The sequence below is a fragment of the Thalia democratica genome, chromosome 7 (assembly GCF_965202585.1).
Source record: "Thalia democratica chromosome 7, ktThaDemo2.hap1.1, whole genome shotgun sequence".
NCBI classification, from domain to species: domain Eukaryota; kingdom Metazoa; phylum Chordata; class Thaliacea; order Salpida; family Salpidae; genus Thalia; species Thalia democratica.
The window spans coordinates 58,836,688-58,861,065 of NC_139171.1; the positions used below are offsets into that span (position 1 = coordinate 58,836,688).

The following is a 24,378-nucleotide window of genomic DNA, read 5'->3' on the forward strand; positions in this document are numbered from 1 at the left end:
TATATAACACAGTAAGAATATGAAAACAGTGCTATTTTTTAAATAAATACAAAATTACATATGCCACGTTAAAATGCGTTAATTTTGAATTGTTTCAAATACGTTGATAAAATATGTAAAAGTGAAATGTCAAAAAAGGTTTTATGAAATTATTGTAAAATTTTTATAATATGTGTTTCTAAATAACAAAAGTTGTGAAGTCATGCAAAACAACAAATTTGTACATAAATAATTTTGTAAAACGACAGCCAAATCTAAAACAGTTTCTTAACTTTTTTAAATATAAATAAATACTTAATAAACTAAAATTTACTGTTATGTATCGGTCTTTCTATATAAAAACTAGGAGTTTCAGTATAATGAAACTACTACTGTTTTTGATACATTTTAAGTACAAAAGAGAAAGTTGAAAAACATGTTTATGTAAGTTTTCAGCTACAACATAAGCTTCTTACAATGCCACACTGAAGCAACAGGATTTTCATCGAATTTAAATCAGATTAGTAATGCCATATCTCATAAAAAGGATTAAGTTTTCTCTTACTTTTTTGCTTAGGAAAAACAGATAATTTGTTATGTAAGAGTTTATTGAGATCAATTTCAGACAAATAATTTGCATATTTTTTCATTTACTACTTGAAATCAAAGTTTTTTGGGATGATTTAATTTAATTGTATAATATTTATTTAATTTAGCTAGCTGAACTTATTTTCATTATTTAACATAAATGAAAATTTATGTTTGTTAGTAAAAACTTTCAACTTTGTAAAAACAAAAACTTGAACTCATAATTGTGAAAAAACTTAAATAGGTTATTTCAACAAACTATCAAAGTTTTATACTTTTACTCTATAACATAATACTTAAACATAAGATGAGTGATTTTATTGATAATAACAGAGAGATCCAAACAATGTTGATCCTTCCACGGGGGCCAGCTCCGTATTTTCAAGTTAGTTTATTATTTGTTTCCCACTAAAACTTTTATAAATTGCTTTTAGTAAAGTATTAAGTTAGTGGTGAGTCAGTCAAATTTTTCAACCATAAACTTATTCGCGCTTTCATGTAGAACGATCATTATAGAATTATAGAATAAAACATTTAATCATATTAGATATTTGTTTTCTACTAAAACTTTATAAAATGCTTCTAGTAAAGTATTAAGTTACGTGGCAAGTCAGTAATTTATTAGATTATAAATTTTGTTGCCACAAAAAGTTTTTATTTAAACCTCAAGATCACAAGCTAATATTCTATCTATATTCTTTGTAAACATTTTAGTAAGATATATATATTAATCACCAACTTTCATTTAAAGTAAGAGCTATTTAGAAATAATTATTTCATGAATTTCCAAAAAATAGTCGTATTTCTGAACATAATTACCATGACAACAGGGATGTCGGTGAATGGGGGAGGGGGAGATTCGGCTGACCCCCTGTACAGGATCGTTTCCATGGATACAGAAGAGGAGGATATAAAATTTCAACCCTCCGCATCGATCGACCTTTCTCCCAATCCAAATGGTTGGCATTAATTAAATTTTAATATTACAAGCTTACTTAAAAATATGTAATTTGAAAAAAAACAGAAAACTTTTTGTACACAAAGTATTTGTCGGGAAAGAAATAATTTTATACTTATGCGTCAAGTTTATGTACTTGCTATGTTATTGTTATTAAGAATAACTGGTTATCATTCTACTCTACTATATTAGTAAAACATTTAATTAGAAATATGAATACTACCACTTTTTATTATTAAATTTTTTAGGTCAAATAGAATTAACTCCACTACCTCATGAAGTACCAAACCAAACAGGTTTGTTATTAGATTATAATTGAAGTTTATTTTTCAAAGTTTTTTTGTTTAGTTTTAAACATTTCGTCAAGCTATACAAGCATTTCCTCAATTATAAATACTTTATAATAAATTATAAAAACTTTATTGTTTTTAATTGAATATAGTTTCAATAAACAGCAAACGGTGGGGTTCAGAATTTAGTTGGAAACTGTTTTGGGATAATGAAGCAAACAGACATGTGCAGTCAGTACGTACAAAAAAACAACTTGGAAAGCAAGTGAGTAATAAGACAACGATTATTTTATTCAAATATATATCTATAACAAAGTTTATTGAGCACAAAATTTTTGATCCTAAGACCTGGTGAACAAAAAACCTTTCGGTTATCGAGTCGCACACCACTTGGGTACCTTTAAACGTCTTTTGGACATATTTATATACGTTTTTCAATTTGCTACTAAAATAAACTGTTGTTGCAACAATAAGTACTTTACTTTTCTTAAATATCCAGTAATACTCTAATAATAAATACAAATTGCAGAAGCTCAAAATTGCATATAGATTAAAGCTTTTATGTTTCCAAATATTAAAGCTTCTTTTAAAGTTGAAAAAATATATTTATTCAAGTATAATGTTTTTAGTAGAAGGCAGAAAACAAGGGATGGATCTGGCAGCGAAAAAGAAGTAAAATTCACTTTCAAGTCTCAAGAAAACCTTCTCAATGATGACGACCCCTGTTACAGGTAGTTTATTACAAAATAAAAAATTGTTCTTTCATATAAAAGATAAAAGTATATAAAGTAAATAAACTTTTTTTTTTAACTCACTAACTACTGATATTTAAATCAAAGTTTAAATAGCATTTTTGTTTTCACAATGGTAATGCACAATAAATTAACAAAGTTCTAATCGCAATTTATATTAGTTTCATCAATAAACATCAGTTACTATTTTCAATACTTTTTTTGTCAAACTTATTCATTTTATGTGTTAATTTCTTTAAGACTATATATATATATCAAATAAGTAGTTTATAAGTAGTAAGTTTAAATTTGTTTTATTCAAGGTGCGAGAAGAAATTAAAAAGATTGGAACGTGAAGTGAAAGAAATGCGAAACGAAATGAAATTAAATTTACAAACAATTGAAAACTTATTAAAATCACAAGTAAATCGTATTTAGTAACATTTAAAAACTAACTTAGGTTTTTTTTAATTATGCAGACAGTAAAGCTTAGTTAAGCAAACAATTATTAAAGACTAAAAAAGTCTACTTTTAAGCCTACATAATATCCACTTAATTTTTGTTTTTTTATTTAAGTGATTTTTTTTTAAACCGACATTGTAAATAAAAAGTGTCAAACAAACAGAACTAAAACTCTTTTGTTGTATTCTATCTAAAACACTTCAACTATTTTCCTTCAGATCGAAGCAACGCAGCGCAACAACGGGGATCCACCTAATAGCGGGGAAATCCCTAATATTTCCGCCACGGTGCGGCTCGAAGAGGTGCATCTGGGTTGCCATGGCAGCAGTCACTCAAGCGCATCGTCGTCGTCAGCGGAGCGTTACGACGGAGACGCCGACGTGCCGCTGATGAAAAGCGATCATACATCTGCATAGAAACAGTATAAAACATAAATTATAGACCAGGGCGCTCCTACTTGCAATATCACTGATTTAGGACATAAATAGTTTTTAATAAATTTATGAGTAAATACTAAAATTAAAAGTTATTTGATATTACTTTTTAATTAAAACCAAGCTAAATTACTTATTTTTTATTAAAGTTGATATTATAATTTTTTTAAATGTTTAATAACTTAATTTGAAACGACTTATAAACAAGTATTTAGATTATTTTTATTAAAGCATTGTCAGTATTTTATTTTAAAACTTAATGCATACCTACCAATTGCTGCCGAAAGTTTTAGTATAAATTTTTATTATTTCAAGTATTGAATGATACTGAACTCTTTTTTATTAACAGTGTTTCAAAATCAACATTATCAAATTTATAAACTTTTTAACGATAATACTTGACTATTTATAAAAAAAGTTAAAAAAATAACTGAGTCTATAATTAACTTTTTTTTTATTTAGCAGTTTTTAAATAACTTTTATAAAGTTAAACATAAACAATAAAAGTCAATTACAAATTTAAAAACTTACCTAAACAATTGAAAACAACTTTCTTTTTAGATTTAAATGTGCTTTCATAATAAACTCTTTTTATTTATTAGTTTTTTTAAACAACTACTTCTTTCTTCGATTTTCATATAAATACATATATATATATATATATATACTTTTAGTCTACAACCTAAGTATTCTGAAGAACACTATAAAGGTATAACAAAACAATACAAAATTTGTTTTAAAACTTTAAATTGAATCACGGTACAAACTTCTTACAACTATCTTGAATTATTCGTAAAACTACTTCTTTTATATTAGTACTTTATATTTTGTTTTTAAATATGCATTTACAAATGTTACCAGCTTTTTTTTACCTTTTCTAAGCCATTTTGATATAGGATATTTTAATTGGAATGAATAAACTGTTTGTAATTGTCGTACTATTAACTTGTTGTTTTATTTACTACTTGTTTAAGTAGGAATTATAAGAAGTATATTTTAGTGCATAGAGTCTGTGACTTAATTTGCTTGTAAATAAAATCTCGCAGAACAATGAGGTTTATAAACAAAAGCATAGCCTGTTTTTGGATTTTTTAATCATAAAACAAATTTTCTATTTAAATTAAAACAATAATAAAATAACAAAATATAGAAATTGTTGAACAAGTACTAATTAAACAATTTTATAAGCGTAAACTAATTAGTTGTTAAACTTCAATTTATTTTTACAGCTGCTTTTAGGTTTACTAAAATGTAGCATGTAAATGACACAACATTTTTAAGTACTTTGTTTTTTTTTTTTCATTTTGTATAACTTATCAATAATTACTGGACCAGTCGTTAAAATGTATCAGTGGTGTGCGACCCAATAACCGAAAGGTTTTTTCGTGCACCAGGTCCTACGACCAAATATTTTTAACGTTTTTTTGTCGTTTCACAAACAATCTATATATGTATATATATATATATATAAAGGTTATTATTCAAACTTGAACACCTTCTACAGAGCCCACTTGAAGGGCTTTTAAATAATCTATTGGAAAAGTACGATTTAAAAAATACTGGTATATATGTTTCACAAAGCTTTAATTTTTCATAAAGCTCTAGTCATCACCCAGTTCAATTCAAAATAAAAAGCACTAAACTAAACATGTTTGCAAAAAGCTTGGTAACAAAAAAATAGCTAAGGGTTCGTAAAAAACTAGCTTTTCTGTGTTAAGCAATCAAGAATAGTTTAAATTGATACCTAAAGTTACATTATTAACTCAATTTGGTTGTTTTTAATTTAGTTTTTTAAACTAATATGTAATATAACTAATGAAATGCCGTGTATTAAACACTAAAAATATAGACAGTACAATAGTTTGTTACATAAATAAACTGATATTCACCGATTTGAACTAAATATAAAGCAACATATTTAAGTTTTTTTGTTTTGATTAAACAGCATAAGCATATTATATCTATACATTTTTCTTTTTTTTTATAATTAGAAAATATACAATATTTACTTTACCTATGTAACGTGCATACTTAAAACAGCAGAATGTCATTGCTTAAATAAAGTTTTATATGTTTATTCAATGCGTACATTCTTATAGTTTTTAGAAAATGTTCTATAGTTTTAAAACTGTTTACATACCTTATTTTGTCATATGTTTTATAAGGTTTTTAAATTAATGAAATACATACAGCTGATAGTCTATGTAAAAAATAAATTAACATCAAACGAGTATTAAATGTATAAAGGAAAGATAATCATCAATAAAGTAGAGTATAATTTTGTTTCATTTTAAACAGGAAGTAAAAAAACATAAGTTGTAAATAAACAAACCATTTTAAATTCTAGTTTTGGGTTAATATTTTTCAAAAGAGGTATAAAACTTTAAAATGTCTAATAATATAGTCCTATATTTTTAAGGAAAGAATTTTTTTTACAACACATAATTTGATAAAACTGTTTTAATTATGTTTTTATACTTATTAGTAATCAAGCTGTTGTTAATTGTTAACCAACAATTCAATTAACCTTTAGTTAAACAGGTAGTCTTTTATTTATATTAAAAAATAATTATTTTTCATTATAATAAACTTTACTATAATCTACACTACAGGTCTGAAAATCACCAATAATGTTAAAGTTGTCACAAAAACGATTTTGTGTACGAACTGATTTTTTTTGTTTTATAGAACTGTTGTAGAATATTTTTTTAATTTAGCTTTAACTTAATAACTCAGTTAGTTGGGTTTACTTAAACTATCATTTAGAAAAACATAATTAGATGATAGTTTATAAAACTAGATAAATTGAACTACTTATATACAGTAATAAAGTAGCTTAAATTATATTACTTGGTTACCTGCAATAGAAAATTAATCAAGTATGTTTTTTGAATATTATATCTTTTGCTGGCCTTTTTTTACTTAATAAAGTATTTGTAACAATGGGCTAAAACAGATGTTATCTTTAGTCGCCAGTTAGAATCACGAAACTGTTTAATTGAGTTTAATTTAAACAAGAGTATTAAATATGTCCTCGACCCAACGAAAAGTAAAGTATATTTTGAAATAAAAACGTCTTTTTAGCGAACAGCACCAAGCCATAAAAAAGCATACGTTCATGGTTATAGCCTATAACTTATAGGCTACCTCAAGATATTGTCCTCGACAAAATGTTAAAACTGATTTTAAGTAATGTACGACTTGCAAGCAAATTTTTTTTCGTTCTTTAGGTCCTAAGACCAAATCTTTTTTGAGCACTTTTTTTGTCGTTTGGCAAAAAATTGTTAGTAAATTATTAATTTTATTAAAAAATAGGTGTTAAAACTTAATAAAACTTATATAACTTATCACCATTTATTCAATAAGGGTAGCATTAGCATTTTAACAGTTTTCGATTTTTATTACTAAAGTAATAACTAATTCAGTAGGCTAAATTAGATGATATACGCTTATACTATAAACTTATAGTCTTTAATTAATTAAATAAACTTATAGACTAAAATTAAAAACATGGTTCTTTACTGTACTATGATTGTATCAAATATGCTATTTAAAGTGACATTGCCACTTATCTCATCTTATTTTGAGTTTTTTGTTGCATTTTTTGTGCTACTTTTTGTAGAAAGGGTAACCAAAATAATGTAAACGTAAATCATCATAAAAAAAATTCGAGGAGACGGTGTGTTGCCCATGGTAGACTATGGTTTCCACTTTCAATATTGGCAGTAAGTTAAATAAATTAAAGGGGTGGTTACCATTTTTCAAACATTAACTTATTACTTAACAGGATAAGACGTTAAAAGATCAAATTTTTCTTTCTGTATAAGACATTTGAAATTATACAAAGTTAAGTTAAATGTTTCTTATTTTAAACGCTAAACTTCAGAAGTTTCCTTTAGAATAACACTTTTAAGTCTTTTTAATTGTAAAGTGAATTATGTTTATTCTTTAATATTATTGTTTATTGAACGAAAAAAAAAGCGCTCAAATATTTGGTCCATGGATCTGGTGTACGAAAAAACATTTCGGTTATCGAGTCATACACCAGACCAGGGTACAGTTTAAAGTCATGTTCAGGACAGTATTTTTTTAGTACTTTTTAGTAAAAAGGAAAGTACTTTTCATTTTAATACAGCTTTAAATATATTTACTTTGTTGAAACCATTAACACCATTTTTATCTTTTATTATTTATTAGTGCAGGCTAGCACCTAAATTTAGTCTATTTTGAAAGTTGAATTTTAAATGTAAAAAGAGGTCTATTTTAAAATGCACATGTTTGTGCTTAATGAAGCGCACAAATTACATGGCAGGCATTTGTTTTTCTGTAGTCATGTCCTGTACTACTACTGTAATAGTTTTATTTAGCAGTAACTTATTTGTAAATGAAATAAACTTAATAAAGTAATAGTTTTTCGGGTAGATTTTTATTGTTATATTTTGTTAATTTATGTTTTCAAGATCAATTGACCTTAATGGTATTTTTGATGTGCAATTGAAATGTGTTACTGTAAAAACTAAAATACTACACATACATGTTTGCTTGTACCAGGGGTCAGCAAACAGCAGCCCTTGAAACCAAAATCTGTGGCTAACAAGGTACTATTTAGACAAAATTGTACCATTTTGAAGTAATAAAAAAAATTGGGGTAAAAGTTGCAACTTGGCTGCTAATTTGAAATTATGTGCTCTTTATTTCTTCCTGCTCTTTTATGTCTTTTATTGCTTATTTGATCATATTGTTTGTTTTGATAGTATTTTTTTTATCATTTATTACATTAATTTTAAAACAATTGTGTTCAACAAAGTATTTTTTCTGTATAATTTGGTCTACAACTTATAAAAGGCTGCTGATTTCTGGCTTGAACATATACTCTGTTGTTTTGTTTAATACTGAGAGAATAAGTACTGAAATTTATTCAGTAAGAAAGGTGATTTGAAATAACTTAATTTTTAATACTTTTACATTTGTTTGTCTTGATAACTGATTTATAAACTTTTTATAAAAAGTAACATTTTCATTTTTAACTGGTCTTACTTGCTTAATACAAATTATCACAGCTAATATAAAGATGTCAGAACTGTATAATGGATTTGCTGATTCTGAAGTTACAGAGGAAGTCAATAGCTGGTATGTGGACAGAATTGGTGGATACCCAGTGAGTTGACATTTGTAGTAGTTGTTTTATCTACACATTTTTATTTAAGTTAATGCCAAATATGTCATTGGTTAAAATTAAACACTTTTTTCTATTATTTTTAACATCTTTTTACAACTTTATAGCTACACATGAAATCTTGACTATGATACAAAATCAGTATTAGTCATGTTATTACTCAGTAGAGGTAAAGATTTTTAGAATACCTAAGAATTTAATTTTTTAAGTAATGAACATTTTATTTACTTCTTTTTGTATTTAAGCATTGCAAATCAGACTTTTATGATAAAGTTTTGTTGATTAATCAATAAAACCATATTAAAATTTAGGTTTGAATCAGAATCAAAACAATAAGGCAAGTGTAAATTAAGAGCAGAAATCTAAGCTTTTAAGTGTTTATAAATTTTTTGCTTTTTAATATATCATATTTTTATGTATCTCAAACTTGATAAGTTGTGTGTCCCTAATTACAGGTCATTTGACTACATTCTTTTCTTTCATTTCCAAAATAAAATATTGTCAGGGTGGCATATTTTCTGGAAATTTTAAACTCAGGATAACTCACTCCAGTTTGGTTTCTTATAAAATTTAAAAAAAGTCATTAGATTTTTTTGAAAACCTCAGCCCATTTTTTCTTGATCTTGACCAAGATCTTTCATCTTGATTTAGTTGTTCTAGTTTTGATATTTTATAACCAATTGTGTTCAAAATTATTATGATTATTAATTTTTAAAAGTTTATTTTAATTAATAAACACTTTTTCTAAAGAATAATAAAAAACTCAGGATGACTCAGGACAGTATTTTTGAAAGAGTTGTAACCATGTTAATATCAATGAGTGATGCTATCATAAGGGATGTGGAGCAACAAAATCTATCATAATTAATGGCAATGGGGGGTCCTTAATTTTTTTTTCTAAAAATAACATTGGATCTTATATGAAAGCTTAAAGTACAAACTACAAGTGAGTTTTTAAAGAATAAAAAAATATTATTTAAGTTTTGAGATATTGTAATTTTTATAAAAATTTTCCAATACAAACTTATGGACCACAAATTTTTCAGGGTCAATCTTCTTGGAAATTAAAAAAATCACTAAAAATCTATCTTCTCCTTTATTTTTTGAGCTAGAGACCTCAAACTTTCAGGAAATATTTCTTTTATAATTTAAAAGATTTTGAATGTTGGAATTTAAAAAATAAAAAATAAATAAAAATTTTAGATGAAAAATAAGAAAAATATAAGTAGTTTTTTTTTAGTAAAAATTTTATTTTTTAAAATTAAAAAAGTACCTGCATTCAATCTTTTTTAAATTTAATAATACGCTTTCTGTGAAAATTTGAAAAAAATTGCTTAAAAAATGAAGGAGGAGATAGATTTTTAGTGAAATGTTTTTTTTTGCGTTTTTAGTTTGTGCCTTCTATTAGGAACCTATTGAGGTCACCAAATTTGATCGCTCATATCTCAAAAATTACTTTGAAGTTTTTCTAGCAGTTAAAAATGTCTGATAGCCCAGATAAAACTCTATAAAATAAAATCAACTTATTAAAATCAAGGTGGACCCCCCTATGCCCTTAAAGCAGCATTACAGTGATTTTATGTTGATCATATCAGTATTTTACCTTTAAATTTAGATTAATACTTGAAATGAAAATATAAGTTAAAAAACTTATAGTTTTAAAAATCTGGAAAAACAATAAAAAGAAAGCTTTTACAAACCTGTGTTTATTTTTTTTATGCAAATTTAGTCTAAATGCATATTTTTATATAAATACTTTAAAATTCCAAACTCTCTATGACATGTTGCCCTAGCTATTACTATAGTTAATAAATAGTAATAGTTAGTGTAAAAATATATGTATTTTGTGTGTAACTTGCAAAGTTTTTAAAATATTTTTACTTTGCTTTCATTTTGAAAAATGTATTTTTTTATTTGATAAATTATTATACATTTTCGGGCAGGATTTCAAATTATCATAGCTATTACAAGCACAAGATTGTTAAAATTTTCAATAAGTCACAATTAAAATAAGCTACGTTAAAATGCACCTCAACTTTAAGCTCACTTTATTTACTACATTTTTGCTTAAGCATGTTTACTTTGAAAATTAACTAAAAGAAAAATAAAAGCTACATAAAGCTTTTATTATTATTGTTGTTATATTGGTTTTGTAACTTAACTAAAATTTAAACTTTACTTTAAACTCAATTTTAATATTAAAATTTATTTTTTTTAGTTTTTTAAGTAAAAATTTTTGAGTCAAAATTTGTTTTTATTTTAATTTAATTGTTTAAATGCTATTTTCTATGACTTTCACATCTCTTTTTAATTATTTTTTGGACAAACTTTAATTTACATACTTTCCACATTCAATAAGTTTAAAAATAGTTTATACTTAACTTACAAGGTAAAGCAAAAATAAATATTTCAACATTTTATCTGTTATTTCTTGATAAATAAATTTTATGATGTTAACAGTACTTTTCATCAAAAAAAGAATACTAAAATAAACGACAAATTCTTAAACTTTATTGTATTTATTACTAATTTGTTTACGAATTTCATAAATCAAATTTTGCCTTAGATGTGTGGAATAAATAGTAAATCTCAGTCATTTATCCTTAAGTACAGTTTAAATAATAGTTAACTTCAATAAGTTTTTTAAACCCTTTTATTAATACTCAACTTATACATGTATGTTTTTTGAGATTTAAAGTATAAAGAAATGACTTTTTGTACTTAGTAAACTGGTTTATTTTTAATACACCATTAAAATGATAATAAATAGAACGTTTTTAACCTAGATTTTTGTTTCCCCTGTAAGTGATCATGTTTAAATAAAACTTTATTTGAAGTTTAAGCTAGTTTATATGTTTTTGTAGAAGTAAAGTAAATGATTAGAAAACAACAGAAAATTTTAGTTTATAGCCTAAATTTTTTTTTTTCAAAAGTACAACTTATTTACTTTGTAAACATATAAAATGCACTATTAACTTATAAGTACTTTAATAAAATATCATAATACTATTAGTTCTTCAAAATATTTCATGTATTCATTGCTCTACTTCAACCATAATATTAGGTTAATTAAACCTGTTTCTAAAACTTTAAACTTTTACTATTAGTTTTGCCACATTTACTTCATTATCTACAAGGAATGTGAGCGCTACGTAAGGTGATTTGTTATTATTCTTATCAATCAAAAATATTTTTCAGGTAATTTTGGACAACTCAATCAAGAGTTTCACATCTAAATGTGAGAAATGCAATGAGTACAGATGCTTGGTTGCCCAGATGTACTGTGAAGTTGATGAGAACGAAAGATGTTTGTACGTAATGTGCTGCTTGAACAGACCATGTTTTCAGAGTGATATTGGGTAAGTTATAAAAATTTTTCAAATTTGAAACAGGGTTGCCACACACTCAGGGAACTCAGGGAATCTCAGGGAATTTTCAAACTGTAGAAAATCTCAGGGAAACTCAGGGAATTTCGGAATTTTTCTTTTAACTCAGGGAAACTCAGGGAAGTTTTGATTTTTTCTCTAAATTTCAGGGAAGTTTTTGAAAATCTCAGGGAAATTTTTTTCTAGATCTAGAATGAGGTTTAGTTAATCCAGTTTCAATATTTTGTTCAAAAGTAGTAATTTTTATTATTTAATTAAGTGGTTATTTAGAATTTTTTTAGCCTTGCGGCTAGTTCTTCAATATTCTTAGTATTAACATTGTAGTTTTTTTAAGTTTTAAATTTATATTTACTTAAGTAAAATCAAACAGTTTAGAGAAATGAAAGTTGTTGTTAACTATTCATTAAAAAGTTCTAATAAACTTTTTGTTTTTAGTTACTTATGTAGTTTAAAAAACACTATGTTGTACTATTAGTTCTTATTTTTTAAATAATAAAGTTATTTGTTATTTGTTTACAACTACTTGTTTTCAGTAAAAAAATTAAAATAAATACAGATTAGTGTTGTATTACTTTTGTTAAAAAAAATAGAGGTTAAATTTTTGTTAATAAATAATAATATCATAAGTAGTAGCAGTAATGGTAATTAATTAGCGCTCTGCTAAAAATGTTCCAAATAAAGGTGATGCTTTGAGCAAGTTAGGAGAACAAAAAAGTAAACTTACAAAGCAACTCAAATGTTTGAATGAAGACTATGACAAATATACTGCAGATGCCAACAAACAGTCTGATTTAGAAGCAATGAAAGAATTATTAGCAAGAGGAATAGCTGCTAAGGACAACGCAAATAAACTTGAAAATAAAATTAAAACTATTTATTTAGAAATTGCATACTTAAAAAAACAGTATTAAGATTTTTTTATTAGGTAATGTGAAATTGTTTTAAAATCAAAATTATTTTTTCAGTTATTTAAAATAGATTGTGTATGAACATCTAAAAGACATAAAAAAAATTTTAATTTTAGATTATTTTGTATCAGTTGTTAAGTTGTACTTTGATATGAGATATTTCTTTAGCTATTTCTTTAAACTTTCTTTTTGCAGGTTTTTATACAATAATGTTAAGCTTTTAAGTTTTATTTACTGCATTCAGAACAGTTGCTAGGAAAGACATACAAGTCATAATGAAGTTATTATGTATGCATTTAAGTGAGTTCTTCATGTGAAATTATTATTATAGTATAATTAAATTTTGTCAATTAAAATGTCAAACAAATTAAACTTTATTCTTTTATGTAGAAAGTTAACTAACAAGTTTACACAAAGTTGGGCAAAAATTTAGTTTTTAATTTTTAATTGGTTTAAACCTTTTAAGATTGAGTTTTGAAAACAGTTTTTTTCATAAATTTAATGCAGAAGCATACACATACAACCTTCCTTTTATTATTAAAGAAGAAAAATGAGAATGAGGTATTAATAATTTGTGTTAGAAGAGAATTTTTTTTTTTTTAATTTGAAAAATACTCAGGGAAACTCAGGGAAATTTAAGGTTACTCAGGGAAATTTTTGGTCACTCAGGGAAGATTTTTTGGCTCAAAGAGTGGCAACCCTGTTGAAATTGAATCATCTTTTAAATAATAGTGAGTAGGCTTGAAAATTATACTAAATACCTTAAATTGTTTTTTTTAATACTTGAAAATTCAACCAATTGGAGTTGGTTTTAGCAGTTTGATTTTAATGATTACTTATATAATACATTAACTAAGCTTATACTATTTTCTTAAACTTTATCAACTCTTACACCCATTTTAATGTGGTTGTATTAAAAATACACAAACCTAAAATATTGATAGAGTTTTTTACGCAGTCAAAATGTTTGTTGTGTTAATTTATAGGTTTTCTTGTGAATATTAATATGAGTAAACTTAAAAGTTTAACTTATATTTTTCTGATCTTTTTTTTAAATCATTTTTTGTCTCTGCATTAATATCTTTTAAAAGTTGTGTATTATTTTAACATAAATTTCTACACTAGTATTTTTTTATTCTACTAGTTGCTACAGATAACATGTGAGTTGTTATTGAATATGAATTTAAAATGTATTTTGACAAGTTATAAACTTAGAAATATTATCAACTATTTTTTTCATTTGATAAAGAAAAAGATTTTCATGTTTTTAAGTTATTTATATATACCATTCATGTATCATTGACATAAATTATTCGGAGTTTTTGTAGTTCATTTCTTGTAATCAATGACATTTGTATCTTTTTATCATTTTAAAGCTTATGTTTTATTTATCCCTTATAATCTTGAATAACCTGTAGTAGTCAAATAAATTAATTGGAGTTAAATGTTTAAGGGCATGGTGGCAATAAGTTATTCACTTTTTTTACAATTTGATCTTATTTTGATGAGTTTTAACTAAGCTACAAGTTGCTTTTTACAAATTTCTTAAATTCATAATCGTTTTTGACATATAGCTGGTCAAAGTTGGAGACTACAATAGGCTCCTTATGGGAGGCACAAACTAATACTGCAAACGACACAGCTAGAAACCACTAAAAATCTATCTCCTACGTTTTTTGGAATATTTACCTTAAATTTTCAAGAAGTGTTTCTTGCAATATTTAGAAAGTTCTGTACAGGGTTGCCACACACTCAGGGAAACTCAGGGAAATTTTAAGATTTTATAGAAAATCTCAGGAAAAAATTTTATAGATCTAGAATGAGATTTAATTAAACAAGTTTCAATATTTTGTTCAAAAAGTTGATTTTATTTATTTTTAAGTGCTTATTTAGAAACTTTTTAGCCTTGCGGCTAGTTCTTCAATATTCTTAGAATTAACATTGTAATATTTTAACCAATAATATAATTTTTACGGATTTGTAAAAAAACTCAGGGAAGTTTAAGGTCACTCAGGGAATATTTTTTGACTCAAAGAGTGGCAACCCTGTCTGTAGTAACAATTTTTTTTTATTATATGACAAAAAAATTTTTTGTTTATTTTGTTATGAAATTTTTGTTTTTTAATTTTTCTTAAACAGAATTTTCTAAATATTGCAAGGAACAAAATTAGGAGGAGAGATAGATTTTTAGTGAAGTAGTCTTTTTTGCCTCACATAAAGAATCTATTGTAGTTTCCAACTTTGACCGACGTTATTTCAAAATTTATCTTTAATTAAAAAAATCTCTAACAAGCAACTTGTAGCTGAGTTTAAACTCAACAAAATAAGATGAAATTATTTACCTCCCCCTTGCCCTTATAACACACAGGTAGTTAATACATAACAGTTATAAAGGTAATGTTCTTTCAGCATTGTAAGTAGTATGTTTTATTTAAAATAAGTTAAAGTAAACATTCAGAATCAGGTTTACAAGATGTTTTATTAGAATAAATAAACATAAGCTTTCAAATACAAACATTTACTTTGTTACAGGTGGAAAGTTTATAGAATACAGAAAGGTGCAAGTAAAAAAGTTGATCCTCCACAAGTAGCTGTTAGTTTTATAAATTGCTTATGTAAATATGAGTATACAACAAAGTCAAATATTACTGGTAGATATTAGAATTAATATTTTTTATTAACTCGTGCTATACATGTGTTTTAATATAAATTCAATGTTAAGTTTAAGCAGTTGTTTACATAAAGTGTTTTTTATAGTTCATAACACCTAATTATTATAAAATTATTGTTAACTTTAAATTTTGTATCCACAAAACTGATTTCATTAATGATTTGAATCATTATTTTTGAAAATATGGTAGCAAGTCAAGCAATTTTTAGTTTATGAAACTTATCTTTGTGCCTAAATCGTTCGTAAATAAATAAAGTACCGTAACAAATTAGTTAAACTTATTAGGGACATGAAGGGTCTAACATTTACTTTTACTTAAGTTATCATTGACCCTAACATGAATGCTCAAGTCTTTTACTTATAGGTACTTTTTACATAACTAATAAAAATAATTATTTTTCTAAAATTTGAGATGCAGTCAGTCGTTTTGGATACAAACGTATAGAAGAAAACTTAATCGCCAGCAGCTTTCTCTAAATTAAAAAAATATTTAAGTTTTATCTTTTACTTCATCTTTTAAGCAATTGAACTTTAACTTTTAAAAAATGTTCCTTGCATTTAAGAAATATATATCAATAAAAATTAGAAATATTAAATTTTATGACTGTTAACAGAAAGTTTTTTAAGAAAAAAACTACTTTTACTTCAGTTTTTTTTTTAATCCCTGCAATAAGATTTTTTGTTATTAAGTTAAGATACTGAGAAAGTTTGAGAATGATTGCTTAAAAACTGTAGATGAAGATATATTTTCAATGAAATAATATTTTTCCATATTCATTTGGTCCTTCCATAGTTTCTTACTTCATAACTCAAAAAGTAGTTTGAATTTCTGGTTTGGTAAAAAGCAACTCTTACAACTAAAATTAAGAGATTAACATATAAAATAATGGCCTTAACAAACACTAAAATAAACTTATTAGTAAAAAAGTAATTTGCAGATTTGTTTTTATACCAACCAAGTCAAATATCAATAGATAGTAAATTGCACTATTATAGCTTATTTTCCCTTTTGTTAATATTAAAATAAGCTATTTTAATAGCAGTAAATTGAGCAATTGTTTTTAATTAGGACAAACATGTGGTTTTTACACAAAAAAGTGTTAATTTATGAAAATTTAAATATTTAATTTGTAATGCAAAAAAATCCAATGTTGAAAATATGCCTGTTAAGTGCTTTGGTTATGCTTGCTTCTACAGCAACAAAGGGTAAAAGTTGTATAAGTATTTAAATTTCAAATTAAACTTTAATTAATATATTTGATAATAAATTGTAAGATTTAAAAGCATTTTTTCCTACTGCATTAAGTAAATAATAATTTGTTAATCAACTTTAATCCAACAACATTTAACATAAAAGTTATGTTTAAGAGTAAGGAAGTTTAAATTAAATGTTTATTAATAAGTTTAGCAACAAGTCACAGATAAATTTAAAGTTGATAGTATAATATTTTATTATTTAATACTAGAAATTAATACAACTGATAATTTTTAAATTGATAACATAATAAATCATATTAATTTATTTTAATTTTTTTAATTAAATGTTAATACAGCAGAAACCAACAGATGAATTCGAAGTTTATAATTTAATATAGTATTTTACTAATTAGTTTTTTATATTTAAAACAGAAACCAACAGATGAATTCGAAGTTGTTAATTTAATATTCAATCTTATGAAGTATTATTTAGTTTTTATACTTACAGCAGAAGGCAAAAGATGAATTTGAAGTTGGTAGTTGGGGAGACGATGACTGGAGTGATTGTAATGAAGATGACAATGATAAGGTTATTAAATTATTTATTTTTGCATTAATAAATACTTATTACTTGTATATTCAAATAATGACTTAGGTGCGTCTAATGAGGATAAGAATAAGGTTATTTTATTGTTTGTTTATATACATGTAATATTTATTCATACTAATACAGTTAATGTTGGTTGAAAATGATGACTAGGATAAATCAACTTTTAATGAAAAGTGAAGATGTTATTTTAATTATTTTTGTGTTAGTAATTGTTATACAAAGAGCTATAATTTATGTTATTTGGGGAGGTCAATGAAGATGATAATAATAAGGTTTTAAAGCTATCTATTGACTTGATAAATAATTCATATACATACTAGTAAAGTTATTGTTAGATGGCGTGAATCTACTTTTAAAGAAATCAATAAGACACTTTATTATTTTTGTTTTTATTAAAATTAGTGCTCAAAATAATAGTTTTATAGATATTGTTTTGCTATACATAAAGAGTTCTGTTTAAAATATTGCTTTTTGATATTATGTTGCAGTTCATCACTAAAAATTGTTCATTATTTATTATTATTCTGCTGTTTACAATAACCATTAGATGATATGATGTTGTATTCTATTTTGGTTAAACTTTCTATGCTTTATAAATAAAGTAGGGCATTAGATGTTTTATATAAAACAGAAACTTTATTTTTATTTTTGTACTTTACACATGTATCATATGTTTATTTCGTTTTATATGTGTTGGCAGTTAGGTTTCCATCTTCAACGTTTTCAAAGTTGTCATTAGGACCCGTACACCATTAGGTCACAAATCAAGTCGTTCTCAGATCAAAAGTTTTACCAAGTTTTAGTACAACTAGTCTTTAAGTGGTTTTAAAAGCAGTAAAACAATTTTTAAAGTTACAGTGCGTTCTAAAACTTAACATATAGGTTATTACGTCGTATCACTTCAGTGTTTGTATAAATACAAATTCACATTTAAATAAGCGTTATTCTGAGAAAGGGTTGATGTTGTACACCCAAAATACGCGTTTAATAGTTTTGTATAAAGTATGTATGAGCATGAAGTAAGGTTATTTTTTGTTTTGTTACTTTACTTTATTATGTACAAACTGGGTTGCTAAAAAACTTCTAAACCTGGAATTTGACAACTTAGGCTAAAAAACCTGAAATTTAAAAAATAAAAATAAAGACCTGGAATTCCGAACACAAATCAATAAAATCCTGGAATTTTAAACAGTTTTTACATGTATAGTAGTAAATTTACGATTTGACTCAAAAATCTATCATGTAGATGGACAAACATTTTTTGTCATCATCAAAAAAATTTTTTTATTAAAAAACACATTGAAAGTAGCTTTAGAGTATGTTTTTAATGTTGTTATACTATTGAACACAGTTTCTTACCTTAAACTTAACTTTAAACTGATAATAGACCCAAAAAATGTGTACTTTTTAACACCTGAAGAAAATTTGCCAAAAACATTTGGCAACCCTGGTACAAATTAAAGTTTTCATCATTTTTATTTTTCTACTTTTTCAGAATTATGCAAAAAATCAGCATTTTGTTTGTACTGTTTCATGAAAACATTAAGAGTTTTGTATGAAATAACAGGGTTGTTAAAAAATCTTGAATCCTGGAAAAATATTGAATTTGACAATTTAGGCAAAAAAAACCTGGAATTTGAGAAATAAAAAAAAAAAACCTAAAATTTGGAACAAAAATCTCTAGAAACCAGGAATTTTAAGCTATTTATAATTGGAAAGTAACAAAATTTTGATTAGATACGAAAAATCTAGCATAAAGATTTTTTTATGTGGTATTAAAAACACATTTAAAGTAGCTTTACAATATCATTTAAATGTTGTTATACTATTTCAAACAGTTTTTTTAATCGAAATTTTACTGTTATACTTCATACAGACCAAAAAAACCTGTATTCAAAAACCTGGAAGAAGTTTACAAAAAACCTTTAGCAACCTGACTAGTTTCATACGCTTTTTTGAATTTTTTGCACGTTGTACACAAACGTTAACAGTATTAAATTTACTATTACATTAATTTCTACTTGAAAATGTTTAGCTCAGTTCTAATTAAGTTTAGGTAGCTTTTTCATTTAAAGTTAATTGCTTTTTATTTTGATAAGCTATCTGAACATTGTTAAGTGAGTACAAACAAACTTAAATTATAGTGCTATTTTTCAGCCGGTAGTTGTTTTCTCTTTTAAAAACATTTTTGTTTCTTACTAATGCATTATGCTCTGGTATTTCTAACACAACTACAATAGTACGTCTCAATATTAGTTCTTTTGTACAATGAAAGGTTTTTTCAAGCTAAAAGTATAGAATTAAATTTAAATTAAATAGAAACATTATTTAGTGGAAAATAGAAAATAGAAAACTGGAAAATACATTACATTTAACTGTATTAGTACTTAGTGTTAACTATGCTTGTTATATAATTTTTATTTGAAAAAGTATGAAGAATTTTAATTTGATATATTTTGAAACTATCATACTAAAAAATAGTATTTTTTTTTTTCCTTTTCTATTGAAAAAATTAATAGTTTTATAAGAAACCATATATAAAGAGCAGCTACAAGTAAAAGTAATTTTCATAATTTTATCTAATTTCAACCGTAACATTATGTATTTAATTGTTTACCATACAAAAATTTTAATTTTACAGAAAAAATATTGTAAATTTAACTTTAATATTTAGGAAGAAGAGCCACAAGTAGAAGACGCGATGTCGGAAATGCAAGGCAAACTATCTGAACTCAACATAACAGACATAGAAACACCATACAACTTCTTGTTGCACGACAAGCCTCAGCACGACGTCAACACTTTCGCACCATTCTACATGAGCTTCTACGAGGGACGCGAGGACTTCACTTCGAAAGCAACCAGGTACGAGAGGCAGTTGGCTGCCGAGCACGAACAATCGGAGCTGGCCAAGGTGGGTTGAAAAATTTATATTGAGTATATGTTGTGAACAAAAGCTAGTTGAATGTTTGCAATAGAGTGAGTGTAATAAGTTAAGATGAGTTGCAAAGTTATGTTGAATTATGTTTTAAAAAACTTATAGTTTGTATTGAAAAAATGTTATTGCTAAATATTTCAATTTTTTTAAATGTGTTTTTATTTTATGTTGAGTTATTGCGTATGGTAGCATACATAAAGATTTTTTTTCTTAAATACATAATGTTATTTATCTTTTTATATAAAAGTTTGGAATCTCAGAAAAGTTGTGATTGTATATAAAAGTAAAATATTTTTTCCGAAGTTAAACCACTTTACAAATAAAATCAACATGATTAAAATGCTTTATGTCCTATAATGTTTCTTTTATTGTTGTTTGTTGTGCAAGGTTTGACTCATAAATCAAAATCTGACCTAAAACAGAACAAACAAGCAAAAAAATAAACACATAAATATACAGTTTAAAACGAAACTTATTTTTAAAGCATAAGCTTTTTTGCACTTTAACAAACTTGTTAATTATTTCAGACAAACTCTGTAAACGACGGTTACGAAAAATGTCCATGGGAAGTCGAAAAAAATCTGAAGAAATTTCAGATGGCCGTCAGAGGTTGCCCCAAGCAAGTAGTAAGGTAATAAATTTTTTTTTGTATAAAATTAAATATCAGTCATACGTTTTTTTAGTTAAAATATAAAATTATAAAAAACATTAAAACTTTAAAAATTTTTCAAAGCTTAATACTTGTGAAAAAACTACTGTAGTTATACCTAAGCCTGCTTTAAATAACATATTACGTTGGAAGTAATATAAAAAATTCTTTAGAAATTTAATAAGTAAGCTGTAAAAAACTGTTGTGTTAATGAACTAATCGGTTTACATAAAGATATTTTATTGTAGAGGTCCTTGGTATACGAAATATATTAGTTAGAGTTTAATTCAAAAATTTAATTAGTACAAATATGATAACTATTCAAAATATAATAAAAATTTAAGTGTTTGTTAATAAAAGATCATAGTGAAACAAATTCACTGAAATATATAATAAAAACAAATTATACAGTACTTCTACTTTAGCTTCTATTACTTTCTTACAGTACTTAATTTTTTTACATAACCCAGTTGAAGTGTGTTAATCCGTTAACACACAGAAACGTATGTCGGTATGATAAAAAAAAGTACTTTATAATTGTTTTTTATTACAAATATAACAAACATTCCACAGGTACTGTTTAGGTGGAGAAGCGTTAGTGTTGTCAAGAAACGACATGAGAAACTTCAAAAATCCGAAATGCAGCAGCTGTAACAAAAAATGTCAGTTTGAATTGCAATTGATGCCGGCACTCATTTCCCATCTCAAGTATAAGTCAGGTACGTTGTTTTGTACGTTATTGAAACAATGGATTTTGTATGTTAGACTGAAATTAATTTTAGGTTATTTTAATGTATGGAAAATTAAGATTTAATTCCATATCAAATATAAGTCAGGTATGTTGTTTTGTACATTATTAAAATTTTAAATCTTTTCAAAATTATAAAATAAGCAATGATGTCACAAAATATCGGCCGTTAGTTTACCTAGACAATGAGTTTATTTTTACAAAAACTTATATTGGGTATATAAGAGCTTAATTTTAAAGTTTGAGTTTTGGTAATAGAGAAGTTCCTAATTATTTTTTTTGATTGTTTGTGAATCTAGGTCAATTTATTATAAGTCAAAAATAAAAATTGAAACTAATGTCCCAAAGTTTTAGATTGTTCTCTACAAAAATGTTTGACTTAAAAATTCGAATAAAACCTATAAAAGTTGTTATATTCATGACTAAGTTTTATAAAATTCCTTCTTTTCATATGGGACTATATTTTTAGAATGTTCGATCAATTTGTTTTTAAATTGGTTAGGAAATTAGCGAGAAAATGTATCTATAAAGTTTACTTTTACTAGAAACATGTTTATTCTTTTTATATCACAACGTCAAGTTAAGAATTTTTTAAGCTGCTAAAGAAATGTATCTAATGTTTGAGATAAAAAGTTACAAACATTAACAGTTTGTACAACAAAGAATTTGTAAGTCAAAGTGTGCACTGTATAGTAGGGTGCATCTGTTGCCCTTAAAAATAAAGATTTTTGAGAAAAGCTACTATTTGTGCGTGGCAATTCACATAAACAACTCAAAATAAAAATTGCTTCCTAGTTTTAACTACTTTCGCGCTATTTGCATTTTTCTGAAAACAACCCCTGTCTATGTAAATTGTATGGAACATTGAAAATTCAACCTTCGAGCTTTAGGTTTAATTTTTTTTTCATGTAGTAATTATCATAACATTCTACGCGTTTTCAGATGATTTAAAAATTATTTTTTGTACTTTTTATCACTTTTCTTAATTTTTAAGTTTTTTTTTATCTATAATTCCTCAATAAAAATTTCTTCAAATCGTCTGAAAACGCGTAGAATGTTATGATAATTACTACATGTACAAAAATTTTAAACCAAAAGCTCGTAGGTTGAATTTTTAATGTTCCATACAATTTACATAGACAGGGGTAGTAAAAACTAGGAAGCAATTTTTATTTTGAGTTATTTATGTGATTTAAAGGTCTTTATTTTTTTTTACAAGCAACAGATGCACTCTACTGTACTGTGTACACTTTGATTCAGGAAAAATTACTTGTGATGTTATATATAGTTCAGCAACATGTTTTGTATGCAGTTTGTTTTCCAACGTAAATTTCCACAGCTGTAAAAAGTGTTACGACAGCATAAAATTAACATACGTTTCGTAAAACTCATACGAGTGCTTTAAAAACATGAAACTTTTGGTGTTGTGATCTAGACTTGAATTTAAGCTATAAAAAATTGATTTTGATTTTATTTTCAACTTTGGTCATGTTACGTAAAATTCGAAAGTTTTTCATTGAGCATGTAAAATAAATTGCAAAAAAAAAATAATTTCAGCTGAAGTCGAATACGGGACCTTACTGGTTTACACGTGCGAGGAAAATTGTTGGAAAAACAAAAACAGCAACAATTTCGAAATACATGAGGAAAATTGTTGGAAAAACAAAAACAGCAGCAATTTCGAAATTCATGAGGAGAAATGCGTGCTGATCAAAGATTCCGATTCTTACTTGTTTAAATAATGTATTGAAGTACAGTGATATAAATATATAACTATTTATTTTAGCTGTTTTATCACGGGTACTTTTAGGAAATTTGGGGATAAAATTTTTTTTTTAGGATCATGTAATTAGAAGAAGATATATGTAGTGTTAATTTTAGCTTGGTTTTAGTTAGATAATATTTTTTAACGGATTTTATATGGCACTATTAATTTATTTTGAATTAAAGTAAACTTCTATCATCAGAAGTTCTTTAAAAAATGATATTAATCTTTAAAAAAATGTTGCATTTGAAATATGTAATAACAGAAATATTGTTTTATAGTTTGCGCTAAAACAATTAAACTTTTTTGATCGAAATTTATAAATTATCAACTAGTAATTAAAGTTCTGAATATAGTTAGCTTTCTGAATTTTCTACTAGTTAAATATAATTGTGTTTCAGTATTGAACTGATATTGATATAATTACATAATTTTATTTTCAAACCTAATAACAACCTAGAATCGACTGATTTGACACTATTACTAACTTTTTTATCTGAAATTTAAAGTTTTATTTATATTTTCTTAGTTCTGTTTTAATTAAGTTTTTAAACTTTTTTTATAGCACTTAACGTTCTACTGTAGGCTTAATTTCTGATTCCAGCCAGTTCTAAGTAGTTTTGTAAAATATTTATAAAATGTGCTAAAGTAAATAGTATAAAAAAAATAATTAAATTTATGCAGAAATATATTTACTGAGTGAGCACAAAAAGTTTTGTACAATAAGTTTTTTTTTATAGAAGTGGTAAAGTTGTGTGCCATTTATTTTGCTAGTTATTACTCGAAAAGCTCACTTAACTTCTAAAACGCTTGAGCAGAAAAAAAAGAATCCAACTATGTATAACATTTAATTTCTTGTCATTCAATATCAATTACCACTTGTTAACC

The 24,378-nt window shown here is 25.3% G+C and overlaps 2 protein-coding genes across 2 annotated transcripts in view; both read left to right on the forward strand.

Annotated features, from left to right (window-relative positions):
• Nucleotides 1–3,716, forward strand: part of LOC145840308 (voltage-gated inwardly rectifying potassium channel KCNH6-like) — a 40,598-nt gene extending 36,882 nt beyond the window's left edge. The window contains exons 22-28 of the mRNA XM_082947520.1: nt 901–952; nt 1,398–1,526; nt 1,774–1,821; nt 1,981–2,080; nt 2,445–2,546; nt 2,870–2,969; nt 3,227–3,716. Coding sequence (XP_082803646.1) covers nt 901–952; nt 1,398–1,526; nt 1,774–1,821; nt 1,981–2,080; nt 2,445–2,546; nt 2,870–2,969; nt 3,227–3,424 — 729 coding nt within the window. The 3' untranslated portion in view covers nt 3,425–3,716. The remainder of the gene's footprint in view (nt 1–900; nt 953–1,397; nt 1,527–1,773; nt 1,822–1,980; nt 2,081–2,444; nt 2,547–2,869; nt 2,970–3,226) is intronic.
• A 4,790-nt stretch (nt 3,717–8,506) lies between these two features.
• Nucleotides 8,507–23,500, forward strand: LOC145840935 (uS5 assembly chaperone PDCD2L-like). The gene is made up of 8 exons (XM_082948290.1): nt 8,507–8,600; nt 11,817–11,977; nt 15,445–15,505; nt 17,289–17,369; nt 20,065–20,304; nt 20,856–20,959; nt 21,551–21,696; nt 23,283–23,500. Exons 1-8 carry the CDS (start codon nt 8,514–8,516, stop codon nt 23,465–23,467), a joined length of 1,065 nt encoding a protein of 354 aa, XP_082804416.1. The 5' UTR covers nt 8,507–8,513; the 3' UTR covers nt 23,468–23,500.
• Nucleotides 23,501–24,378: the final 878 nt, after the last annotated feature.